The sequence below is a fragment of the Euleptes europaea genome, chromosome 9, assembly GCF_029931775.1.
Source record: "Euleptes europaea isolate rEulEur1 chromosome 9, rEulEur1.hap1, whole genome shotgun sequence".
Classification (NCBI taxonomy): domain Eukaryota; kingdom Metazoa; phylum Chordata; class Lepidosauria; order Squamata; family Sphaerodactylidae; genus Euleptes; species Euleptes europaea.
The window spans coordinates 90,151,380-90,179,218 of record NC_079320.1 but is presented as its reverse complement, the minus strand read 5'-3'; the positions used below and the strand labels follow the sequence as shown (position 1 = coordinate 90,179,218).

The 27,839-nt window shown below is 45.4% G+C and overlaps 1 protein-coding gene across 1 annotated transcript in view; it reads right to left on the bottom strand.

The window, feature by feature from the left end:
- LOC130482710 (regulator of G-protein signaling 12-like) overlaps nt 1-27,337 on the bottom strand; it is a 42,886-nt gene extending 15,549 nt beyond the window's left edge. Inside the window, exon 1 of the mRNA XM_056855533.1 lies at nt 25,402-27,337. Coding sequence (XP_056711511.1) covers nt 25,402-27,252 — 1,851 coding nt within the window. The 5' untranslated portion in view covers nt 27,253-27,337. The remainder of the gene's footprint in view (nt 1-25,401) is intronic.
- Nucleotides 27,338-27,839: the final 502 nt, after the last annotated feature.

Genomic DNA, 27,839 nt, shown 5'->3' with positions numbered 1-27,839 from the left:
CTGCCCCCAAAACCTCCTGCCGGTGGAGAAGAGGGACATGGCAACCCTAGGCCCAGGCCATGAAAGGCTTTAAAAAAGGTAAACATAAAAAAGGTAAACATGCGTTGAACTCAGAAGCAATCAGAAAGGCAGGGGAATTCATTCAAACGTGGCATGATATGGTAAAGTGGTGGTTACTGTTATTTATTTATATCCCACTTTCCTCCCCAATAGGGACTCAAAGCAGCTTACAATACAAAACAAAAAGGAAGAGGAGAAGGGGAAGGCTTCTGAGTGACGAGCAGCCACATGCTGAACTAGTTGAAGCTTCTGGGCTGTCTTCAAGCACAGACCCACACAGACCATGTTACCATAGAGCAGTGATGGCGAACCTTTTAAAGACCGAGTGCCCAAACTGCAACCAAAAACCCACTTATTTATCGCCGAGTGCCAATGCGGCAATTTAACCTGAATACCACCCCCAGAGGGGGCCCAGAGGGAGAGGCTAGGGTTGCCAAGTTCCTCTTCGCCATGAGTGGGAGGTTTTTGGGGTGGCGCCTGAGGAGGGCGGGGTTTGGGGAAGGACTTCAGTGCCATAGAGTCCAATTGCCAAAGTGGCAATTTTTTCCAGGGGAACTGATCTCTATTGGTTGGAGATCACCTGTAATAGCAGATCTCCAGCTAGTACCTGGAGATTGGCAACTAGTTCCTTAGTGTTTTCTCTCTACATATCAAGACAAATGGAAAGGTGTTTGGAGGATAGCTTGTGGGCACTTCAAAGGTGGAATAGGACTGCACGCCCCTCCGCCCGCACAGACTCAGAGGGTGCCGGAGAAGCCGCTGGAGGGAAAGAAGGAAGGAAGGAAGGAAAGAAGGGAAGGGAGGGGGAAAGGGAAGGAAGGGAGGGAGAGAAAGAAAGAAAAAGAGAGAGAAAGGGAGAAAGAAATGGAGCAAGGGAGAGAAAGAAAAGGACAGAGGGAGACAGAAAAAGAAAGAGGCCATTTATGCATGGGAGGTTTTGCCTTGGATTTGCCACTCGGTGGGGCGCGGCAGCAGGCTTGTGAGAGGCGAGCAGGGTGGGGCAGAGGGCGCCTCCTTCGCACCCACCGACCAGCCATGCCCCTCCGCCCGCACAGGCCCAGAGGGCGCCGGAGAAGCCGCCGGCCATGCCGAGTGTGAGCGCTCGGCTTCTGTTCCCCGCTCTCCCACCCGCCTGGCTGGCCGCGCACGCTCCAGCGGCGGCAATGGCGGCAGCTTCTGTGGGAGAGTCCGGGGGCCACCGCCAATCATGTCGGAGGTTCCCCACCCCTGGGCTACAGCCTCCCCCATCCGGGGTGGGGCAGAGCCGGAAAGACCAGTGGCTTGGAGGAACCGTGCGTGCCGGCAGAAAGGGCTACGCGTGCCGGAAGTGGCACCCGTGCCATAGGTTCGCCAACACGGCCATAGAGCAAGAGTAACATGTGCCATGGGGTCTGCCAGCACTTCTCCCAGCACCCACCAAGCATTTTCTGAAAGTAGGCGGAACCAGATGGGGGCTTTTGAGTTTCTGATGTTTATGGTATAGCACTGACTGTGGGCTTGAGTAAAGTACTTCACCTGTGCAAATTGTGGAGGGATATTCTAAAAATGCAGCAGGATTCTGACTAAACACAATAGGGCTGCCACAGCTAAAATGCTTAAGGCACCTAACTGGAACTTCCATTGAACTCATCAGATCTTCCCTATTTGAATGTATTTTTATAAATCAGGTGGAAGTTAATAATAACATAACTACATCAAACGTTCACAGTGGGTAGCCGTGTTAGTCTGTCTGCAGTAGTAGAAAAGGGCAAGAGTCCAGTAGCACCTCAAAGACTAACAAAAATATTGGTAAGGTATGAGCTTTCGTGAGCCACAGCTCACTTCTTCAGATACAGCTAGAATGTGAATCCATCTGACTTGGCAAGAGCTGAGCAGCTCAAGCCGAGGCCAGGAAGCTTCAGAAGGATCTGCCCCTATCAGGGCAGCTGCCAGCTTTATATTCCCTTACAAGAAGGTGACCGCTGGGCTTGTGCGAGATGCGCAACCCTCTTCAGGGAGCTAGGGGGAGGCCTGGCCCAGGAGGGAGTGCACAGGCCTGTATGCAAGGGACAGGACGTGCAGGAGAGGAGGAGGAGGAGGAGGAGGAGGCTGCTCCCTGCTCCATCTGAGACCTCAGGAAGGAGGGTGTCACTGCAGCAGGTTCAACTGGGAGACGACAGAGTCTTGATGACTTCACCACCACCCCTTTGCTTCTAGCCATTTAGCAAGCTGGGGCAGCTACTGGCGGCAACTCAGCTACTGCTATATCTACTATTAGAGTTATGCGTAACTAGGGTTGCCAACGTCCAGGTACTAGCTGGAGATCTCCTGCTATTACAACTGATCTCCAACCGGCAGAGATCAGTTCACCTGGAGAAAATGGCACTGAAGTCCCTCCCCTCCTCAAACCCTGCTCTCTTCAGGCTCCGCCCCAAAAACCTCCCACCGGTGGCGAAGAGGGACCTGGCAACCCTATGCATAACTTCATTCCCTGATATTTTGTCCTTGGCTCCACCTCCTGTGGCAGCCATTCTGTGGTTGAGCCCACTGCCCTCTGTCAGAATTCCAAAATGCCTACAGGCTCAAAAAGGTTGGGGAGCCCTGCTATAGGGGTTACAGAAGCACGGATCAATAAGACCTTTAGGGCCCATCCACACATTGCAAAGTCCTCATGGCTTCCACAAGTATACAGGAAGTTCCATGATGTCAACGTACATGGAGGCCCAATTCAGACTGGGAGCCTGGCCAGCAGGGAGAATCAGCTTCAGCATTTTCCACAGCACCTTTTCCCAACCCGAAACAGTGAAGAGAATCACTATTTGCTCCACTGAGAAACTTACGTGCAATGAGAGTGGTCACAAGGACTTTGTAATGTGTGACTGCAGTCCTAAGCTTCATCTGCAGTCATATATGCAGACTGCCTTCATTCGCCCAAGGACTGACAAGGAAGAAAACAGGAAAAAAAGAAAGAAAAAGAGGCTCAAAAGCTACCTTTAAAGAAAGGAGATTCAAAAGACTGAGTAAATCAGATAACCTTCATTTTTAAGATAAGTTGCACACAAAATGACCTGTTCCAAAAAGTAGGGAAATTGTAAATTTTGCCCCTCCCCATTTTTATTTCCATATTGTGTAAGCATCAAATAGAGTCTACCATCTTTTATGTTTTTCTTGCTTACAGCTTAGCTTCTATACCTTCCTTTCCCTTGATCTTTCAGATCCATGCAGAGGAACACAAGACTAGAGGCAGATGGGAGTGTGTCCACCAACATGAGGAGACGCCGAAGTCAGAAAGATGTGCGGGTACATGGAGGCTAAGATGTAAGCAGCCACAGTCTGAGAGATGGTAGAAGGTGTTTACTGCTTTCATGTGCAGTTAAGCATGGCATATTATATTGGGGGAGGGGCTCTTGAGTTCACAACAAACCAAACATAGCCCTGGAAGCTAAAGAAGCAGCTTACTGTTCAGACGCAATATACTGCTGAACACCAGATTTTTTTGGAGTACATGGAAACAAGCATCACAGAAGGGAGGGCTGCCCCCTACATTCCTTTGCTGACAGGCTTCCCAGCGGCATCTAGCCGGCCAGTAATGAATGCCGAAAGCTGGGCCCTCCGTCTGTTCTAGTGGCTTAGATGGCTTTTAGGTCAATCTGCAGAGAATGGGCCTACCCAAAGCTTAGCCTAATAGTTCAGTGGAACCTCCATGCTCACAAGCAATATACCTAAGGATTACGAGTCCTAGAAGCAAATAATAGGGGACAGCTATTTAGCCCTTCTTATGAGCTTCCCAGAGGATCATAGCCAAGGCATCGGTGGAAACAAAATGATGAGCTATTCAACCTCTTCGGAAAGCAAACTATCAAAAACAAATAAAACACCAAAGAAGAGGGGGGACAGAAAACTATGTTGTATCATGCAAAGTCTACCCATCCTACCGGTGCTTACTTTTAAAAAAAAGGGTCTTTTAAAAGGTCAAAGCCTCCTCAAGATTCACCCCCCCCTCTAACATAATGCCCCCAGATATGTGACAGGTGGAAGGCACTGCTTCTCTCCTGGATGAAAGGAACAGGAATAGCAAGCGTGGGACAGCTCTGAATGTGTTGTGCCAGGGACTGACAGGGTGACCAACCAATGAAGAAGAAGAGTTAGTTTTTATATGCCGACTTTCTCTGCCACTTAAGGGAGAATCAACCCGGCTTACAATCACCTTCCCTTCCCCTCCCCACAACAGACACCCTGTGAGATCGGTGAGGCTGAGAGAGTGTGACTTGCCCAAGGCCACCCAGCTGGCTTTGTGTGTAGGAGTGGGGAAACAAATCCAGTTCACCAGATTAGCCTCCGCCGCTCATGTGGAGGAGTGGGGAATCAAACCCGGTTCTCCAGATCAGAGCCCACTGCTCCAATGGCATTTTTCTTTCTGGTTTAGCTTTGACTCTCCCAACAACCCCCCAAGACCCCTACTCACTGGGAGATGGGCACTGAGATAGGTTAGCTGCCAGAACAGGATAAGCAGCAGCAGGGCACATCCCAAGAGGGTGCCCCACCTGCTGCCCAGAAGGTGCAACAATAGCTCTAAAAAGCTCAAGGCCAGAGGCGACTGGCATTATACCCAAGAAGAAGCCAATCAAGTTGCGCCTCTGCCTTCAACGCTGAAAGGGAATGGGATCTTTCTCCCCTGGGCCATCCCCAGACCCACGTCCGAGACCTGCTCCAGCACTGCCCACCACCTGCCAGCAGCACTCATTCTGCGGGCCCTGCTTTCGCTATGCCTCAGGCCTTACTGTTATCCCAGAAAATGCCCAAGAAAACAGAACACACTTTCATCTTGCCCCTAAAACATGTGTGCCAGCACCAAACAGACCTCTCCGGAGATGGCACCCCACAGACAAGGAGCCCCTATTGAAATTATCGTATCCAGGCCAAATCCCTAATATATGGCAAAGGGCAATAATTGTCCCTATCCATAAGAAAGGGGACAAAAACGATCCATGTAATTACTGGCCTCCTGGGTTAATATCTGTGCTGGGGAAAATTTATGCTTCTGTCCTGTTGCATCGCTTACTCGATTGGATATCCACAGAGAACATTACTGGTCCAGAGCACGCAGGCTTCATTAAAGGACGATCAACCATCGATCACTGCATGTTGCTATACCATCTCGCCAAGAAATATACGGCTGTTACAAAAGGGTGCCTATATGTGGCCTTTGTCGATCTGCAAACAACCTTTGACTCAGTCCCTAGGAGAAATTTCCCTATGGGAAAAATTAAGGAGGACCACAATCGACCGGAGACTCTTGTGGTTAATACAAAAACTTTATGAATCCTCGGTTGCCCAGCTTTGCTGTACCTCTGAAGGGCATCTGTCCAATTCCTTCTCTATACAGAGGGGAGTAAGACAGGGATGTCTGCTGGCCCCCACACAGTTTTATCTTTATATTAACAACATGGTTTCCAGACTAAATAACTAACAGTTCCATCCCCCTTTACTGGCACAAACTCCTATACCAATCCTACTGTATGCTGATGACACACTGCTACTTTCTAGATCTCTAGTGGGTCTACATCAACTTCTGTGCTCTTTTGCATAATACTGCGGCTCAGAGGGCTTGACTATAAACTATAGAAATGATCCTATCCTTGGCTGCCTTTTATGAAGGGAGAAATAATCAAATTAGGGTGCCTCATGAGGACTTAGATGAATGGGCAGGTTTGCATGGGGAAAGGTCACTAGGTCTACCTCTGAGAAAAAGGCTCCAGATAACCCGATCCTAAAGTGTGCAGAAAGAGCCCCGTGGCACAGAGTGGTAAGCTGCAGTACTGCAGTCCAAGCTCTGCTCACAACCTGAGTTTGATCCCAACGGAAGTTGGTTTCAAGTAGCCGGCTCAAGGTTGACTCAGTCTTCTATCCTTCTGAGGTCGGTAAAATGAGTACCCAGCTGCCTGGAGGTAAAGGGAAGATGACTGGGGAAGGCACTGGCAAACCACTCCATAAACAAAGTCTGCCTAGTAAATGTTGGGATCTGACGTCACCCCATGGGTCAGGAATGACCCGGTGCTTGCAAAGGGGACCTTTACCTTTTTTAAGGTGTGCAGGGCTTTATAGGTGAAAACTAGTACCTGCAAGGATACTGGTAACCAGTGTAGAACTTCTCACGGGGAACTACGTTCACTGTGGCTCACTTGGCTGCTGCTTTATAAACCTGGAGTTTCCAAATACTTTTTAAAGGCAGCTGCAAAGGTAGCTCATTACACAGTAATCTAATCTGGGTAATTAAAAATAAGGACTACTGTAACAAGGTCATCCTATGGCATTTTCATCACCTGAACACATGGGAAGGAAAGTACTTGAGAGACTGGTATTTTGAAACAATGCTGAGTGAACTGATTGCACTTTGGATGGACTTTTGCTTCGAAACAGCACCTCTTGGCAACATTCCCCCCCCCACCTCCTGTTGCGTATATAAAATGGACTCTGACACATTTACAGCCCTATGCATCTGATGAAGTGCGCTCTGATGCACAAAGGCTTATGCTGGAATTAATTATGTTGGGCCACTTATGCAGGGCTATTTCCGACTATTTTGGGGGGCTTCCTTTTGATTATGCATGCCTTTTCCAACCATCAGAGGTCGCCTTGCTCTCCCCATGCATTTCCGTGCATTTTGCCTGTATTTTTCTGGATGCTGTTTTAGCCAGAATCTGGAAAACGCAGGCAAAAAACGCAGAAGTGTATTATTTGGGGAGAAATACTCTTAGCTAGGGCTATCAGCATATCTGGATATCAGATACACCGCTGAGCAAGGTGGCTAGACGGCAGTTTCCCTTTGTATTGTATATTCTGGTGGGATGAGATGGGGGGGCTTCTTGCTCGTGGGAGCTGCACAGCTTGGTGGAAAGACAAGTTTGTATATCCAGGACTGGGAGCAGGGAAGGCCATGGGGGGCACTGGAAGGTCTTCTTTCTTTTTCTGGTGGAGTCTTGCAGGATTTTGGAGCAGATCGGCCATTTGGGGGCAGAAGACGATCTGGGAAAGGTAAGATATGTTTTACCCTAAGATTAAAAATCAAGGCCGACCTGTACTCAACTAGCTTGGTGCAGGGTGACCTGTTCACAGTACTGCAGCCAAAGGGAGAAATATAGTTTTTAATGGGTTCATGTGCCAGTTTCATTGTGCACTAGGCTGGAAGAGCAGAGTTAAGTGTTCTCAATATGTGCTAATAAATTTGTGCTAATAGCTATCAGGTTTTGTTCTCCTACAGTTAGTTCTCATTCCTTTTGTATTCCTGCCCAATGTGGTTGCATGTGGTTGCCTGCAAGCAACAGCTGAACTTGTTCATATGTGAGGAAAAGTGCGGACATAATGCCCATTTAAGGTAAAGGTCCCGTGTGCAAGCACGTTTTCTAGGCAGACTTTGTTTACGGGGTGGTTTGCCAGTGCCTTCCCCAGTCATCTTCCCTTTACCCCCAGCAAGCTGGGTACTCATTTCACCGACCTCGGAAGGATGGAAGGCTGAGTCAACCTTGAGCCGGCTACCTGAAACCAACTTCCGTTGGGATCGAACTCAGGTCGTGAGTAAATGCCCATTTACAAATGACAATAATAATAGATAACGACAATAATAGATAATAGCATCTCTCTGTGTGTGTTAAGTGCTGTCAAGTCGCATCGACTCATGGCAGCCACGAGGCTACGTCCTTGGAGGCATCCTATCATTGCATGCCTTGCTCAGGTCCTGCAAAGCTGAGGGCTTCCTTTATGGGGTTAATCAGTCTCATGCTGGGGCCACCCGTCCTTTCCTGCTGCCTTCAACTTTTCCTAGCATTATTGTATTTTCCAAAAGTACGATAGCCTTAGTTCAGTCATTTTGGCCTGTAGGGACAGTTCAGGCTAGTCCTTAATGTACCGTAGTTGACTTTAGAAAATGGAGACGGGAAGTCCCATCAGGCGTATTTGAGAATAAACCCCATTAAACATGGCAGGACTTCTTTCCCAACAGAAGGGGACAGGATCAAGCTATGATTGCCCTGCTAAGTGTTAACTTTTACAGACAACTTAATCCAGTGGTAGGCCACCTGCCCTCAAGATAATTTTGCTTTGTTTGGCTGGTAGGTGAAAGTTGTAATCTTTATACGCCATCAGGATGTCCCAATTATTTAACCATAAGTAATTTACAGTGAAACGTTTCTATAGAGAAGGGGTGTCACTAGGCCTTGTTCTTGCCACTTCTTTAAAGTAGGGTTGCCAGCTTCCAGGCGGTGGCTGGAGATCTCTCCCTATTACAACTGATCTCCAGCCAATAGAGATCAGTTCACCTGGAGACAATGGCCGCTCTGGCAATTGGACTCTATGGCATTGGAGTCCCTCCCTTCCCCCAAACCCTGCGCTCCTCAGGCTCCGCCACAAAAATCTCCAGGTATTTCCTAACACGGAGCTGGCAACCCTACTTTAAAGTCACCTGGTGCTAATGGTCCCAGATACTTAATCCCAATATGGTGTTCACGGACAGACTTAGAGGCAACATGCTACTTCTCTCCTCTCCTCCCTCCCCCCACCAACTGCAGCTTGGAATCCTCAGCAATGGTGGTTGCAGGTTGCTGCGAGGCTGTGCTCCCTATCTAGAGCTTTATTTTTCATTGTTTTTGCTTTTATTTAGGGCTTGTTTTACTTGTTTACCTCTGTCTCCTGTAGCCCTCTTAGATTTATTCAACTTCTTATCTTTCTTTTTTAGTTTTATTGGCTGTGTTCCCAGCTGTGAGACTGTAGATGAGCAGAGTTCTAGCCGTATCCTATTTTATTACATCACACTTCTACTTTCTACTTCTCTACTTTTCTCCCTTCCTCACTTTCCTCGGATCCTTGTTCTATTTTATCGTATGTTTTTAAATGTTTTAAATATTTTAAATGTTTAAAATCCTTTTAGCCTCTCTTAACTTCTTGATTTAAGCTTGCTTGTTGGGCGACAACAGAGGGGAAATTTGTAGGCTGTGTTCCGCTTTTGGGGCTTTTATCTCTTTTTTACCTTTACTGTTTTAGATGAGCCTTTAGCATTTTCTTTGAGTGATATTTAGAGCTTTTAAATGTGCCTCTGTGCTGGCTGTTTTTATCTTATATGGGAGGACACTTGGTTTTGAAACCTCGAGAGCAGCAGCAGCGTTAACATTGGTCTGCGGATCTACTATTCTAACTTGTTGACTACAACTGTCCTATACTGCCTGTTGGAAGTCTGTTTCAGAGCTGTGCGCTTCATTTATTGATATTAATTACCGGTACTTGTAGATAAACCTCTGGCCCTTCTCTATGAGGATTTAATATAGAGCCTTAAATATGAGGTGGCGATGGTTAGAGGCTAATCTGTACCTCATCTGGATGAACATTTTGACTTTGAAGCCTTATTTAATTGTGAAGCCTAACTGAGCATTATTTAAACTAGAACAGCTGTGTTGGATGTTGATTGGAGGAACTTTTCCTTCGAACTGTAACAGCCTTGGAGTGGTAAAATAAAGGTAATAACTTAATTATGGGAAGGAAAAGAACTTATCCATTTGAATTTATCCAGTTCCTACAGAAGTTGGCAGAAGTGCCTAGTTGTGTTGCAGGAACTGCACTTAGGGCAGAGTTTGCACAGCGCTAATTTGAGTCTAGGGCTTGGTTTGCTGCTTTTAAGTTGAGAATGTTCTTTTTGCGGTACCCAATAACTATGGGGGGGCTTTTGCACCTCTTAAAGAAGACAATTTTAGAAGTGCCTGTGTGAAGTGTGTAGATGATAGAATTCCTTGGCCTTTCTCTTGCAACCCTCAGGAATGTGGGTATCCAGCAAGGCCTAAAGTTGATTCCTATGAGGTTGATTGACCTTGACCGAGCTAGTATGTTGATTTGGGCATGGACAGTGTGCTCTACTTTTGCACTAAGAAATTCTCCTCCAATTACCCTACCTTCATATTTGATGTTCCTCACAATCCCTAGTCATAGGCGCGCTTCTATGCTTGCCAGATTAAATGTCCTGCCGACAGCAGAATTTAGAGGACGATTTGATAGGATTGCATTCTCAGATTGCTTCTGTGGTTGCGTATCAGGGGCAATAGAGACAATAGATCACCTGTTTCTATTCTGTGATCAATGGATTGCACCCAGGGCTATCTGCATTGCTCCTGTTTTATCTAGATATCGGCTTCCTGTTGAACCATGGGTGGTATCACTATTACCAGCAGACTCTGACCCAGAAATAACTAGATGTGTTGCAAAATATCCGGCAATAGTAGTTTCTTTAAAGTTATGTTAAAACGACTTTATTGTTGATTATATAAGACTTGGATGGGTTTATGTGTTTATTTTCTTATGTGCTAACAGGAGATATTCTCTATTTTATTGTTTATATTTGTAGTATTATAATTTTAAGTCTTTTAAGATTTTATCATGTTTTAACATTTTTTATCTTTTATGTTTTGTCCTTGCTCAAGATCTTTGGTCATGTGAGCTTAAATATAAAGGAAAGGAACATGCTCATTTGACAGTGGCACCTAGCATGGGGATTAGGACCCTGGGACTCATCGCTGGGGCTCACTGCAAACCAGGTAAATCCAGGCAGGATCTAAGGGGCTTGTGCTGTTTTGCTTTCTAGCTCCAGATCAGTGCTGGCAGGTATTGATGGTTCATAGTACTGAACATCTTTCGTACAAGGCAGCGGCAAAGATGATCTGCCATAGGAGTAGTGTATGATGGTGGGTTGTGTATTCTGCCTGCCCTCATCTTCTTTCCTTTCCTGGATATGGCTGAAGGAGAGTCGAGTGATGTTTCTGTAGTGCTTTGACACTTGGGCTAGGCTGCAAGCACCCAGCCAGGTTATATTGGTGATAATCAGACAGTCAGTGTTTTCTGGCAAGCTTGGGCAGAGATAATCACGGGGAACCATGCTTAGGCTACTTCCAGGACATTACTTGTGGGGCTTGTTGATGGCAGTATTGTTAACAACACCCCCCAGCTGTGGGTAGGGAACATGCCAACCATGGCAGCTAGAAGGCCAGACAACTGGAGCTACATGGTCACTGTAACTCATAAGCCAGTGCCTCAAGTTGAGCAGCTGGTGTTAAGGTGAGCCTCGCAGCAGCCCTTCCAGTGGTAGAAAGCTCCAGCCTGGCCTACTCCATAGAAATAACTTGGCACTAACTTGGGAACCCACACCATGGAATGAGAATAATCTTGGAGCCGTTGAACCTGGAGCCTTTTCTTGTTCTCTTGAGTCTTGTAGACAGTCTTTTATCCAGGCATGCCCTGCCCGGGGGAGCACAAGGGCCCACAGAGGGATCATAAAGCAAGAAGATAAACGAGCTTTCTTCCCATCATGATTTTCTCAGGCATTAACTTGTTTTTTCTCATAGCAGATGGAGGAAAAGTGTGCTGGCTTGAGGGGCCCCTTTGGACTGGGCACCGACTGATTTTGACACTGGCTTGCTGACTGGAAATGTTTTAGAATTGCCTTTTTTTCGTTCCAGGAAGGTACAGAATAGTGAGGGCATGCTGCAGATCGCCTTGGCTTGTTCAGTTCTCTGTGACACGCTCACAATGTCAGCCTCCATGTGGGGGTACAAGACTGCCTGGAATGGCAACCCATCTCCAGTCTACAAAAATCTCTTCTACTCTATTTAAATCATTTGTGCTGCTTCTCCTGGAGCAGTTGGCTGTCATAAGGTGGACAGCGTGGCACCATGACCTACCCAGGTTCCCTCCCTTCCCTGGGCCACACTATCCCAGGGTTAGTCAAATTTTCAGGTGACTCTGAGCCTGGTGCCAGTGATCCTAGATGCCCTCTCCAGGGTGGGGAGCCCGGTCAGTAGATGCCAGCGATCTGCCTGGTTTTACGTTCCTTAGGATGAGCCTGACAAGGCTTGGTGCTTCACCCAGAGTATGGGCCCATTGGAGCCGCCACCATGGTTGCTGGCCTGGGGCTTTTTATGCATACAGCGTTAGGGACATTGGGAGGTGGAGATTCCTGGCTTTTAACGTATGCATTGGGCTGCAATTTGCCACCCTATAACCTGTCTTTTAGTTTCATCTCGTTGGTGGAAATGGGTCTGGACCTACAGGCACAGCATCATACACCGGGCGGGAGGGTATGTGGCTTTTACCAGCCAAGCAGGCTCTGGTGCTGGATGGATAGTCTTGTGGCCCTTGCTTACATGCCCAGGGTACTGCTGATTGCAACTTTGGGATCAGGAAGGAACTTTCCTCCAGGCCAGATTGGCCAGGGATCCTGGAGATTTTTTACCCTCCTCTGGGCATAGAGCAGGGGTCACCTGGGGTTGTTTTTTTAAACAGCCCTGCATCATGCACAGGGGCTGAACCTGCAAGCCTGGCCTCCCTTGTGTGGGTACTTCCTTGAGGGGTCTTAGGAGTGAAGCCATTCAGTGACATGCCCAGCTTGGGGACTGCCAGCTGGTGCTTGCCACCAGGTGGCAGGTGTACCACATGGTGCCTCCTACCAGCATTGGACCCAGGCCTTGCCACCCTATGGTCCCTCCCAGCAGGCGGACTGGGTAGGACTGGGCTACCATGGTTCCCCTTCTGGTGGGCAGCCTGGGGAGGATGGTGCTACATCAGGCGGCAGGCAGGTTGCCTGATGTTGGATCTCCTGGTTGGGCATGAAAGGATAGCAATGGGATGCCCTGGTTCCAATGGTTGTACAGAGCATGACAGCATGGACCCCCAGACCCTCTTGTCATTCAGCCAGGTAGGAATGACCTTAGCAAGCGGACGGACAAGGGCTGAGGTGGCGGCAGATCAGTGGGCTATCACGAAATGGTTCCCTGACACGGCTATCTTATGGTCTGACCTTCTAGAAAGGCGCTCATGGTGGGGAGAGGCGTGCCCAGTGGAAGGTGGATAAGACAAGGCAAAGGCGATGGTAGCCGTCGGTAAGGTAGCTCTGGCTCTTGGGGTTCAATGAGTCGTCACCCGGATATTTCCTTCTGAATGGAGGCAGTTTCATCCACCTCTCTTCTTGGGGAATGAACATTTGGCTACACAGCATCTGGTATGGCCTGAGGGATTAGCTGCAGCTTTAGGAGTTGGCAGGAGTCAGTCGGGTCCCAGCTGGTCCCCAGCCATCTCTTGTGGCAGTGTGTGCATGGGGCCAGATCTGATTTGGGGGGAAAGCCGGCCTCTGTATCCCCTTTTCCCCACTCTGGGGATCCTAATAAGGGATTTGGGGGGAGGTCTGGCAGTAGACATGGCCAGCTCAGGGGCTGTCAAGGCGGCCTCTCTCCAAGTGGCAGGGGATTCTTAGAGTGGCTCCCGTCCAAGTGATGTCCCGCATACTGCCAACCCAGCCTACTCCCAGCAGGCGAGATGGGAGTAGGAGGTCCTCCCAGGCTACTCTCCAGCAGGGGGGCCGAGAGTAGGAGGTACATCATCAGTCAGCAGGCAAGTCAGCCAATGCCCTGGATCCAGACCCAAGCTACGCCAATGCCTTTACGCTGTAACCAATAGAAAGTTGTGGCTATTTTCATCCAAGCAAGTTGTCTATCTTAATGGTATGCCAAGGGTCATTCTGCAAGCAGTACGGGTCTGTATGTTGCATGCTAAGGGTTGGGTTTTCAGGGGTTACGTACACTATAGCCAGCTCCAGCCACTTCCCCAATTAAGCGCTGGGTCAGCAAACTGTCATTCTTCTGCTAGCTCCTCTCTCCCTTATGAACAACTCTTTTGCAATCTTGCCTTGTGAATTGTTCCAAAAGATAAAACATAACAAAGCTCGTATCCCCATCTCCCAGTTTCATACAGCTGGACTGAGACCTGATTCTCTGCACATATTTAAGACTTTAAATAGGAAAGTCTCTTTTGACATCTCTTCCCACAAGGCTTCTCTTCACAAAAAAGATAAACGGGATTTTGAAAGGATATTTATTTGTATGTGTAACCCAAGCTATTGGTAATGGGGTTGCACCAATTTTTATTGTGGCACCCACAGATTTCAGTTTTTATCATGAACATCTGATATTTGCTGAAATAACTCTCAGGCATTTGTGATACAAGAGCAATGTTCACAAAGTTTCATAATAGTATTCATTTCTTCTCTTGTATAATTATAGAGTCTTCAGTCGTTTAAAACTCTGCTCACTTCCCGTTGGAGATTGTGCTACTTTTTTATAAAGCTTTTTATAAAGCAAAATTAGTAGCAGCTGGAATTTTGTTCAGTGCTATACAATTTAATGTAACCTTTTTAATTGTAGGATTTTGTTCTAATTTTAAATGCTAACATTTAGAAAATCTTTGCTCCAGTACTGGGTTGTTATGCATTAATTTGTGATGACTGCAAAGGGGTAGCCATGTAAGTCTGTTATAGCAAAATAAAACAAAAGTCCAGTGGCACCTTAAATAAGAGTTTTTCTAAGTTAGAGCTTACTTCTTCAGATATGTGGAAGGAAATTAAACAGGGAATTCTACTTAAGGGGAATATTACAAATGGGGGAAGGAGGAACTGAGACAGTGGGGTTTGGTGTGAATTCCTTCATGAGCCTTCAAGTGTAAACTCTCCGTGTAAGTGACTGTGGACCCAAGTTGGCACCGCAGCAAGAGCCTTGAGTGCGAGATCCTAGATATTTTTAGTTTGGGTGCTGAAATAACTCCATGTTAGACTGCAGAATAACAATTTTACATCCTGGAATTTTTCTATTTACCAGCCGGCTGGATTGTGGCATCATCGATTTGTTAGAACTGCAGAGAGCTCAAAACAGAAAGTTTGCTGCTGCGCCCCGGTGACCTGCGCCTTGGGGATGCATTTTGTGGCCACCTGAGAGAACTGGGGGCTCCCTTGCTTGCTCGCTGGCTGGCCATCGCAGTTCTGGTTGTTTGATCTTATCAGGTGAGTGGTCTAAAGCTAGCTCAGCGTCTCCGGAGTGATCTGGCAACCCCAAGAGCTCCCGCACCTTCAGGCAGAGAACTCGTCAGCCTCTTCGCCTGAGCCTTCTTGAGGGGGGACCCTAATTACCTTTCATCAATTGCAGGAGGCCTGGCAGTGAGCTTATTGAACATCAAGACAGCTCTAGTATCAGCTTCCCATGTGGACTAACAGAACCTGGAGGAGGCTGAGGTGAAGTATCAGTGACAATAATCAAATTCCGCTTCTCCCCCCACCTTGGCCCCAGCAAGCCCAGGCAAGTTTGGCGAGGCTGTAGTGTTTGGAGTCTTGGGAGTCTTTGATGGGACACGGTTCATTATGAAGGAGAGAGATAGTTGGGAACAGTCTGAAGTGCCCAGTGTATTTTGGAGCTGCTGACAAACTGCCTGGATTGCTGTGGGGATGGAGAAATCACTGCAGGAACGTTGCCAGGAACGCTGCCAGCTGAACAGTCCTTTTCTTCTAATTTATAAAATTGTTATAAATGCTGTTTCTCTTTCTTTCTTTTTGTCCTCTTTTTCTTCTTCCTTTTTTTCTTTCTTCATTTTTTTCTTTTAGCCCACTAAGGAGGTGGTGGTTTGTTATTAGAGGGGAAGCATCTGGTGAGTATCTACTTCACAGAATCAAAGAGTTGGAAGGGACCACCAGGGTCATGTAGTCCAACCCCCTGCAAAATGCAGGGAATTCACAACTACCTCCCCCCCACACCCCCAGTGACCCCTACTCCATGCCCAGAAGATGGCCAAGATTCCCTCCCTCTCATGATCTGCTTAAGGTCATAGAATCAGCATTGCTGACAGATGGCCATCTATCCTCTGCTTAAAATCCTCCAGGGAAGGAGAGCTTACCACCCCCTGAGGAAGCCTGTTCCACTGAGGAACTGCTCCAACTGTTCGAAAAAATTTCCTAATGTCTAGATGGAAACTCTTTTGATTTAATTTCAACCCATTGTTTCTGGTCCAACCTTCTGGGGCAACAGAAAACAACTCGGCACCATCCTCTATATGACAGCCCTTCAAGTACTTGAAGATGGTTATCATATCCCCTCTTAGTCTTCTCCTCTTCAGGCTAATCATATCCAGCTTTTTCAACCTTTCCTTATAGGACGGACTCCAGACACCTCACCATCACTTTGCGTGATCTGGACACTAGGGCTGTAGATTCGGTTCCATCCGACATGAAAAACAGCCGAATTTTCCCCGATTCGGCGGTTTCTACTTCGGATAGAACTGAAGTTAAAAAAGGCGGGTAAGTGACGAGCCGAACTTAGTGAGTTCGGGCGGATGCCGGATACATTCGTACAAGTTCAGCGCCCCCGAAGCAGCATTCTCCTGCGGCCAATCGGTGGCCAAGCTGGGTCTTCTTCTAGCCAATCAGTCGCGGTTGAGTGTGTGAGCCCAGCCGCTGTGCAGCCCAGGGAGAGAAAGAGAAAGTGTCTGTTTGTGTGAGAGAGAGATCCCCGTGGGGGAGGGGGTGCGTGTGCACATTCGTTCCTTTCCGCGGCTTGGGGGGGGCATGTTTGGAGGTAGAGGTCCCAAACTTTCAGTGTACCTTGAGGGGACCCTTCTTGCAAGAACCCCCAAGTTTTGTAAAGATTGGGTCAGGGGGTCCCGAGTTATGGGGCCCAGAAGGGGTCCCCCCATCTGCCCATTGGAATAAAGCCATTAAAGGACTTCCGCTAGGGACGCTGAGCTGAGCACCATGTCTCTTGGGGCTCCCAAGGGAACCAAGATCCGTTCGAATCTGGGGTGTAATCCTGCACCCCTACCCAATCCTAAATAGTGGATTGGGAAACAGGATTTCTCCTGCTGCCCATGAAATGCGGTTTGACCCCCAGTTTTGCTGAGAGAGCCATCGGACGACTCTCGGAATCCTGGATGAGGTCCCGCCTGGCCTGAGGGGAAACCATTGCCGCGAATGTCTCTCTGGAATTAGGCTCAGCTCTCCCCTACCTATTACCATCTAAGCAATGATACATAAGCAAGAATACCTATTCTTCTAAAATCTGAGTAAGTAACAAGAACTCTTTTGTTTTACCTGGAATTGGAAGTCCCGAAGGAGTGGAAAAAATATCTATAGAATCCGTATCTCCCCATCTGAGGTTTGGATGACTCTTTGACGTTTAAAAACATTGGATAAGCCGGCAGGATCTTAATCAAATTGATCAGTGGATAGACATAACAATTGGGACCTTTTGAATGACGTTATAGCCACCAATCAGAAACTCAGAAGTGTAAAGCGGAGGGACGAGCAGATTCCCCCCCACTTCCGGGAGGAGGCTTTTCTGAGTAAACAAATTTTCAAGCCACGTCTTATCCAGAAGCATCAGCTATCGTCTGCCATCGAGAGAATACTACGGGATTTGAGACCGGATGTGTGGCATCACTGTGTAACTGGCAAATAATTCCCAAGTTCCTAGGCAAAAGGAAGGAATGGCAGGCGTGCGACCTTATATCCTGTCCCCCGTAACACCACTTTACAACTCACAATGTATACCTGTCCGGATTTTACAAATTAAACCTCAACAAACTATCAGAAGTAGCAACCACGGAAAGTGAGACTAAATTCATGGATCGACTAGTATTTCTGACAAACAATATCTACGAACTTGTCAATCGGAAACTGGATGTAATTTCGAGAGATCTCAAGGATATAAAAGACCGAATTATGACAATGAGATCAGAGATGAGAGAAGGAAGCTCCCCAAACGAAAAACCATTAAAAGAAGAATTAAATTCTGCAAAGGAGATGGAGAGCTATGAAGGACTACCAAAGGATATACATCTGCAAGAAGAAATTGAACCAACCCAATTGACAACCATGGATATGAACGTAAGAGACTTTGACTTTTGTTTGTATGATTTACCTGATGAAATTTTCAAAGTCAACTGGGAGAAATTAAAAGGGCAAAAAGCTGGAAATACCGGGATTTTTCTTCTCGCCTTAGGGATGGAAGAAAATATGCTGCAGATTTACTATCCCCCATCAACTTTCACAGAGGGAATTGCACTAACAACTTCCATGGCTGCCCTTTGACGGTCAAAGCTACTGGGGAAAAGAGGAAGATGCTGGAAATTTAAGATAAAGAGACTGGGTCAAAGGGTTTAGTCTTTCTCGGGATTTAATTAAAAAGGACTGATTAAATGGCTTGGCTCTGACAAAAACAGAATAATTAATGGCATTAACATAACTGATACTTATTAGATATGTGGGAGAAATGGAGGAATCATAATGATATTCATTCTCAAAGGAAGTTAAAAATGATACTTATCTAATCCATTTTTTATTATAAAAATAGTGCTTTTTATTTCTGTTCTTTCTTTTTTATTTTTATTTTATTTTTCTTTATTTGAATATAGATAAATGAAATAGCAAATCCTTAGATTATGAGTAAAGTTAAATAAATAAAAAAAATCCTATAAACGTTTGTAACAATATTAAGATTAGAATCTTAAACAAAGGAGATTACAAATAAATGACAAGATTGAGGGAGGTGTAGGGGAAGTCTTTATATTTTATTTTTTATCTATATATGTATGTATTTTCAACAATTGTTTATTAGAATTTATACTCTGAGGTTTACTTATATTGATTGTTGAATACTTTGTCTAATTAGTATAAAAATAATAATACATTTTTTTTAAAAAAAGGAATAAAGCCTTTAAAAACACATTTGCGCCTTTCTGCTGCTCCAGGGGGGCATGTTTGGAGGTAAGGTCCCAAACTTTCAGTGTAGCTTGAGGGGACCCTTCTTGCAAGAACCCCCAAGCTTTGTTAAGATGGGGTCAGGAGGTCCGGAGTTATGGGGCCCGGAAGGGGTCCCCCCATCTGCCCATTGGAATAAAACCATTTAAAGCACATTCCCGGCTTTCCACGGCTCGGGGGGGGGGCATTTTTGGAGGTAGAGGTCCCAAACCTTCAGAGTCGCTTGGAGGGACCCTACTTGCAAGAACCCCCAAGTTTTGTTAAGATTGGGTCAGGGAGTCCCGAGTTATGGGGTCCCCCCACATCCACCCATTGGAATGAATGGGAGCGGGCAATCCTTAATGTGCATCTAGAGAGCGGCAAATCCAAGGCAAAACCTCCCATGCATAAATGGCCAGAGAGTCTGCTAGAATCGTATTTGATTACTCCTGAGTCCTGACTCCCAGTCCCTGCTCCTGTTGGAAGAGAAGACATCCACAGTTTGACCCATTTGGGGGCTTTTCTCTATAACTTTTTTCCTGTGTATGTGTATGTGAGGGGGGAGATTCTGTGTGTGTGTGGGGGAAGCCAAAGGGGGGTGGGTTTACCTGTTCTGCTGGGGGGTGGGCTTGATTGCCTCTGTGTGGGACTGTGCTTTCTGCTGTTTTCACCGGTTGCCAACTTCGTCTGGAGTTAACTGTGGGTCAGTGAGTCTCTCTCTGGCTGGCTCCTATTGTTTCCAATGGGCTGTGCAGCCACTCCTGTTGTTTCTGATGGGCTAGCCTGTCATTCATTTTAGTACATCCCATGTCAGTGAGTCTCTCTCTGTCTGGCCCGTTCGTCTCCTTCGTTAGGAATTTGCGTCTTCTGGTTGGGGGGGCTGTTCTGATGGGGGGGCTTGATTGCCTCTGTGGAGTGTGATTTGGGGGGGTGACCTGTCCTGGGGGGGGCCTCTTTGCGAGTGTGATTGTTGCTGTGGAAGATTTGAATCCAGCAGCATGAGTATCAATCCTGAAGATACGGAATTTGCGCAGATCGCACTTATGCTAGTAGCCTTATGAGATGCACTTTGGCTGTTTTGAAATGAAAAGATACGTTACCCATGCTAGTTACGCTGTTTACTTACGCTTTGAGCGTTGTTGGATGTACTTTTGGCGTAGTTACATTGGATGGGGGGGACCCCTTAACTTGGGACCCCCTGACCCAATCTTCACAAAACTTGGGGGTTCTTGCAAGTACGGTCCCTCCAAGCTACACTGAAAGGTTGGGACCTCTACCTCCAAAAATACCCCCCCGGAGCCGCGGAAAGGAGCGAATGTGCTTTTAAAATGGCTTTATTCCAATGGGCAGATGGGGGGACCCCTTCCGAGCCCCATAACTCCGGACCCCCTGACCCAACCTTTACAAAACTTGGGGGTTCTTGCAAGAAGGGTCCCTCCAAGCTACACTGAAAGTTTGGGACCTCTACCTCCAAACATGCCCCCCCCCAGAGCTGCAGAAATGCGCGAATGTGTTTTTAATGGCTTTAAATGGCCAAATTTATTCGCGAACTCCAAATTTCATGCCGAATTTCACGGGTCCGAATCGGGGGAGTTCGGACTTTGGCATTTCCCGAATAAAAACGGGCCAAATTTTGCCAGATCCAAATTTTACCAAAAAAAAATTTTCAACAGCCCTACTGGACACTATACTTCTGTTGATACAGCCCAGGATCCCATTTACCTTTTTAGCTACCGCATCACACTGCTGACTCGTGTTCAGTGTTTGGTCTACTATGACCCCAAGATCCTTTTTGCACACACTACTGCTAAGACAAGTCTCCCCCATCCTATAATTATGCATTTGATTTCTTCTACCTAAATGTAGACCTTTACATTTATCTCTGCTGAAATGCATTTTATTGGTTTTAGCCCAATTCTCCAGCCTGTTAAGATCATCCTGTATCCTGGCTTTGTCTTCTACCATATTTGCTACCCCTCCCAATTTAGTATCATTTGCAAATATACAAGGCACGGAAACCAAGGCCTTCTCTGATGTTGCCTCCAACTTTCAGCCACCATGGCTAGTTGCCATTGATGGGCCTGCTGCCCATGAATCTCTCTAATTACCTGTTAAAGCTCATGCTTGTGGTGACTACTATGTCCACTGGCAGTGAATTCTTTAACCTGTTGTGTAAAAATGTACTTCCTGAATCTGAATTTAAGAAAACTACCATTTTTAAAAAATGTCTGAACTCAATTCTGAAGTGAGACTAGCCCAGCTACTCAGTTCTATTTATATAAATTGTCTGTTATATAAACATCTCCCCCTCCCCAACTTTCCTTCATGCATTCTCAAACTGGTTAATAGTTAGCTTTTCCACCTTTAAGCATCCTGTCTAAGCCCTGAGAGATTAAAAAACAAAAAAGCACAAAAACAGGTTGCTTAAAGGAACTGGATGTTTTCACTGTCTGTGAAATCATACCAGTGGGTTCAGTGTCAGTGCAGAAGGCAAGTCCCAAAAATTGAAGAGCTCTAGTCAAAGAATTTGTGCTCCAACTTCCTCCCTGAAATAAGGCAATGTCCCTCTGTACATGCCTCTAGGAGAGGAGTGAGCACCTTTCACATTGCCACTAGCAGCTCTCATGAAAAGTACAGAATAAGCAGTGGGGAATGAAAACAGGTTGTGTAACTGCACAGATAACCACTCAAAAAAACATCAGTCACAGGTACACAACCTGTTTTTCTTCTTTGTGATCTCTGAGCAGACATACCTATGGATGATTAACAAGCTGACGTCTCGTGTGGTGGGTGCTTGCTTCACAAGATGAGTGCAGTTGTCAGACCTTTGCCTTTTAGCTGGAGCAGAGGCTCTTGACATGAGTTAGTCCAGGTTCTGGCCACATGTCAAGTCCTTGATTCTCATGCCTACGAATGTCTGTGTACAGTTTCGCTCATCTGGTTTTCTGCAGCTGTGGTAATGTTTAGTCCATTCTTCCTGGGAACCGCTTATCTCGGGGTTGCTTAGCAATGTTTACCTTTTTAGTTCGTAGTGTCTTAAGCATGTAACCTGCCTGTGTTCACCATTACTAGCCTCACCTGCCTGTAGGCAGTCAGTCCTTTAATCTGTCTTTTTGCTCCTAATAAAGTATTACTGCTTCAGAGCTACTTGCCTGGATGAGTTTGCTTATGGGATGCTAGGGGCGGACGCCTGAACCTGTGACAGCAGTACAGTCTGGTCAAATGATACGTCTCATCTGGTATCACCATCAATGGTGTAATGACAGCGAGCTCTGATGTACTGAAACAAAGGTTACCATGCTAGCTAACACAATAGCAGAGGCTAGATGGTGTCAGGCCTTTGTCAGCAATGCAGATTCTATGACCTTGGGCAGATCAAGAAGGCCGGACCAGAACCAACGGGTTGAAATTAAATCAAAAGAGTTTCCGTCTAGATATTAGGAAGAATTTTCTAACAGTTAGAGCGGTTCCTCAGTGGAACAGGCTTCCTCAGGAGGTGGTAAGCTCTTTCCATGAAGGTTTTTAAGAAGAGGTTAGATGGCCATCTGTCAGCAATGCTGATTCTGTGACCTTAGGCAGATGATGAGAGGGAGGGCATCTTGGCCATCTTCTGGTCACTAGGGGTGTTGGGGGGAGGTAGTTGTGAATTTCTTGCATTGTGCAGGAGGTTGGACTTGATGACCCTGGTGGTCCCTTCCAACTCTATGATTCTATGAGAGGGAGAGCATCTTGGCAATCTTCTGGGCATGCAGTGGGGGTCACTGGGGGTATGGGAGGTAGCTGTGGGTTTCCTGCATTGAGCAGGGGGTTGGACTAGATGACCCTGGTGGTCCCTTCCAACTCTATGATTCTAAGTGTTTCCCTAGGACTGTCTTTCGGCAGATATCATTGCTGATTAACTTTACTGGGACTGCTATAACATACAAAGAGCTTCCCATCTTTCCTGAACTTAGAATCATAGAATCTTAGAGTTGGAAGAGACCGCCTGGATATTAGGAAAAAGTTTTTACAGTAAGAATTGTTTGACAGTCCTTATATCCCTCCAACACTAGATATATGCTGCTCAAGATCAATTGATCAAAGAGCTTCTAAGGGATAAAAGGAAAGGAAGGAATCAGCTACCTAGGGAGGTGGTGAGCTCCCCCTCACTGACAGTCTTTAAAGAGAGGCTGGACAAACACTTGTCAGGGATGCTCTAGGCTGATCCTGCACTGAGCAGGGGGTTGGACTAGATGCCCTGATTTTATGGGATTACTGTCTGAAGGACAACAGTTTAATTTTCTCTCTCTGCCTTAAACACAGTCATCCCCGCTCTTTTCAACAGTATTTCCCCCCCACAATTCTTTGTCCCTCTCTGCATTGGCCTATTACTACTGCTTTGTGTGTAAAGGTGATATAAACTTGATTCTGCCCAAACACACACATTCATGACTGCCCTTGACTGCTCCCACCTTTCTGTTTATTCTTTAAAGATTTCTCCCATCTCTTTTTAATGGCATATCCTTACAATGCTTCTTTCTACTACTTTTTATTATACTTTGAATAAAATGAATAGAGGAGAAAGGAACAATGTGAGTTGTGTTGGGTCCCTTTGGGGGGAAAGACAGGGTCTAAATCAGTGGTTCCTAAACTTTTGTGGGGCCCCTTGATTCCATAAGCTTATCCCCAGTACCCCTCCTGTGCCCTGTAAAAAGCATTATTCAAAATAGTTTTTTGAATTTTAACCCACACAACCCACTAAGGAAGATAACGATAAAATTCAAACCAATAAGATTGCACATTTATTCCAAATCCAATAAAACCTTTTCCGTTTAATTTAATCAACAACATTCAACAAAACTGATACCAGCGTTTCAAAGTCTGATGGTCATTTAGCAAGAATCTTGGATACTACATTTAGTTACTACTTCATTGTTCAGTAAATTCTTAATACGACTGATGGGCTTGATGAAATGATACCTGTTTCCCAACGTCTCGTTTTAAAGACACTTAGCAGGAGTCTTAATCACCAAATGTAGTAATCTGGATTCGATTTCTTTGTTTGGAGAGAAGTTGGATGGCCACACTAAAACAACATTCCACCAAGTATGATGCTGGAAATATAACAACCATTCTTAACCATGGCCCATGGTGCAGGACTTTCTTAAACTTTTAATTTTTTTAATTTTATTACTACAATTTTGAATAAAGACACTGTTATATTTTCTTTAGAAAGGTTTGTCTATTTTTTTGCCAAAATATACCCAATTTCCCCTTTATTACTGGAATTTGCATTATTGACTCCCTATATTTTCCCCTCAATTCCCCCAATTTTTCCTTCTATCTCCTAAATTTTTCCTTTAAAAATGTTTTTGCCCTTTTTGAAACACTTACTGAGAAACTTTTTAATGCTTATATAACCAAGAGAGATTAATATTGGGCAGGCTGTGAAAAAATATCACTTACATAGCTAAAAAGTGCACTTCATAATCAACAGGTTCAGTAACCAAGAACACAAGAAAATAAATGCCACACTCAATACTATTATGCTGAAGGACTTACCAGCCAAAACCTGAAAAATGACAGAGACAAAAACACACAGTGACAACAGTTTCTCAAAACACAGTATACTAATTTGACTAGAGCTCTGGTGGTGTATTTACTAAAAATTCTGGTAGTTTCTACCTGATTTCAGCACTACACAGAAGCAGAAACTTGGGAGTGCCATTTGCCAGCATCTAAGATCTAGCCTGGTTAATTGTAAATAAGTGAACAGCGCCCCCTTGCGGCCTCCTTGCCTCTTAGTGCCCCTCTAGGTAACCCAACCACCTCCAGGGGGCAGTACTTTGTTATCATTATTTGTTACTTTGACAGAAGGGGAAGAAATAAAAGGAGAAAATGAAGCTATGATTTGGGTACACAAAATATGGCTTTTACCCCAGCTCATCTTACCCCCGCAACAACCCTGTGAGGTAGGTCAGAGAATGTGACCGAGTGAAAGCCACCCACTGAACTGAGAGCCAACTTAGTGTAGTGGACACAGAGTTATACCAGGATCTGAGTGACACAGGGTCAAACCCCCACTCTGCCATGGAAGTCTATTGGGTGACCTTGGGCTGTTGTTGTTTTTTGCTGGTCAGTGACCGTATTAATAAATTATTATTGGGTGACCTTTGGGGCAGTCACAGACTCTAATCCTTACTTTATCCTCACTGTGAGGATAAAATGGAGAAAGGGGAAATGCTGTAAGCCACTTTGGGTGGGTCCCCACAAGAGAGAAAATGAAGTAGACAACCATTCTAAGCACACAGTCACTCAACTTTAATTATCACAGTACATCAGATTTTTCTGAAATCTAACCAGATTATACCCCTTCCAAGCAGACTGCCCAGGTCAAACTTTATTTACTTCACTTGTACTCCACCTTTCTCTCCTGTGAAGACACAAAGCAACTGGCATTGTTTTCCTCTCCTCCATTTAATCTTCACAACAGCCCTGTAAGGCAGGTTATGCTGAGAGTGTGTGACTGGCCCAGGGACACCCAGCAAGCTTCCTTGAAACAGTGAGGATTCAAACCTGGGTCTCTTAGATCCTAGTCCAACACTAACCACTACACTACGCCAGCTCTTGCTGGTGAGACAAATCACCTTGGTATAATTAATAACCATGGACAAAGAAGGGAACAAAAGAAGAAGGTAACTTGTGAATTATATTCACCACGGCATCTTTGTTAGTTGAGTATAATCAGAACTATAATTTCAAAGTATTTTCTTCTAACAGTAGTATCATATGAACATTCTTACCTTTTTATCTTCTTTGGTTTTTCTGACATTGTGTTGAGGGTCAAATGTGTTTGGTGTATGAAAACCCTTCTTAGACCATTCATTCCTTTGAGACATTAGATGAGGCTGACCAAAGCTGCCATTTACTCTGTATCTGTCAGCAGGAATCTTACTCATTGGTGGGGGAAGAGTACCACAGTTAACACTTGACCAGCCATCTGTAGAATCCGTGTATGACTCCTGGTCACTTATGCATGCATGCTGCCAATCTTTTAGCACATGAACCGGCAGCCATCTCTGATTGGAAGTGCCCACAGAATTTTTCTTGCATGATGGAACTGAAATTTGGGGAGAAACTATAGGAACTTCGATGCGTGCTGAAGGACCCAGAAACTTATTCTGATTTTGAGATTTATCATTCTGCAATATGACCTCTAAAGCAGAGTTTTCTTCCTGTTCATGATCAAACATATTCCAGTGGGAATTAGCTTGACTTCTACCTATTGGATTATCCCACACACTACTAGGAATATGTTTAGTTGAGTTGCCTCCTAGGTCAACTACCAAAACTCTATTACCTTTCTCTTCTTGGTTAAAATTTCCAATACCACTATCACTATTACTGCTCATACTGTTATTCTGATGAACATCTCCATCTCCCTCAAGAAAAGCCCTTGCCCGCACGCCCTCAATCAATTCCCCCATATCCCTGTACAAAACAGAGACAAACTGAAGAACAGGTAGAGATGAAACTGGAAATTCTAGACAGCCATTAGTGTCTGGATCTGCTGTGCATTCCAATCCAAAACGATGTGCAATGCCCTGGTGAATTTTATGATGAAATAGTTCTGGATCCACCATAAATACATGACATGATGTCCTCAAAACCGCTTCATTTTCCTGAGCCAAACTTGTATCATCAATGGTCTGCATTGTAACTAGCCCAAAAAATCTTCTGTCGTCAGGGCATACAGCGCTAAACGCTAACTTCTCTGCAGGATACTCTGCAATCACTCCGGATTTATCACTGCAGAGTTGAATACAGTCGTGCATAATCTTCATCATCACCAATGAATGGATTTTTTGTTCAGCCCGAAGACGCCTCATGCACCCACGAATTGCCTGCAAACTATCGTATTCTAGATTTGAATTTGAAGACGGAAGTTCAATTGATCCTAGGTAGCCCACAACCATAGCCACGTGTAAAATACTTGCATCTAAGCCAAAACATTCCTGGTTTTCCATTCCAGTTCTAAAAACTGAATCATCATTCATGACTTTGGAGAGTTCCTCATTATAAAGCATATTTGGGTTGTTTGCTTTTTCTGATCCCGAGTCCAACCTAACAGCAGCAGATTCATGTGCTGGCATTTGCTTTCTTGATGAGGTCTTCATGTTAGCAGCACAAACATTAGGATTTTCAAAGATCATGTTCAGAATTCCACCAGACTGCATTTCTTCCACAACCTTCTCTGCTCTGTTTATACCCAACACTTTTGAGTCAGGTTTGGGTTTTAGCCACCCTTTCCCGTCATAAAACCCAACTTCTTCATCACTTGAACATGAGTCAGTGTGGCCAACCCCTTCAGCAATGACCATATGCAAGACCCCAGAGCATTTGCCTATTAGCTTCACCACATCTTCATGGGATGCCTTTTTCACATTAATTTCATTTATCGCATATATTTTATCTCCAGCTTTAAGTCCCACATAATCAGCAGGGCTTCCTTTCAAAACACAACTAAGAATACAGGGTGCTTGTCCAGAAAGGGTAAATCCATATCCCGCTCTCCCTCTAGCAACTTCAACAGCTCTTATACTAGAACCATGAATATTCATCCAACGCTTCACTTTCTCCCCTGGTCTGTACATGGTGATATTTGCTGGAACTGGCAACTCCAAAATCCACTGTTAATCCTTCTTGAGATACTGGAGAGGAATTTACATTTCTTTATCCTGTGAAGTTAAAAAAAACTGTTATAATACCTCATCTGCTCCCATTTGCTTTTGAATGTAACACCCCTGAACAGGCAGCTTCATTTGAAATAACATGCACAATTCTGGTCACTGCGCCTCAAAAAGGACATTGCAGAGCTGAAAAAGTGAAGTGGGCAAGCGAGATGATGAATGGGTTGAAGCACCTTCCTTATCGGGACAGATTAACAGTCTGACACTTTTCAGTTTAAAAAAAAAAGAAAGACAACATAGAAGTCTGATCCAGTAGGGCTCTTCTTATATTCTTGTATCAGAACATATAAAGAGTTAAGCTGGACCAGACCAAAAGCCTATCTAGTCCCGCATTCTCTTCCCATAGTGGCCAACCAGCTACCCAAACATTCTCAACAAGAACCGAAAAAATACTGCAGCCTTTATGCTCTTTATCAGTTTTGCACTTCATATGCTTCCATAGACACTAATCGTGGCTGTTCTTGAAAGACCGGATTAACAAAATCCATATG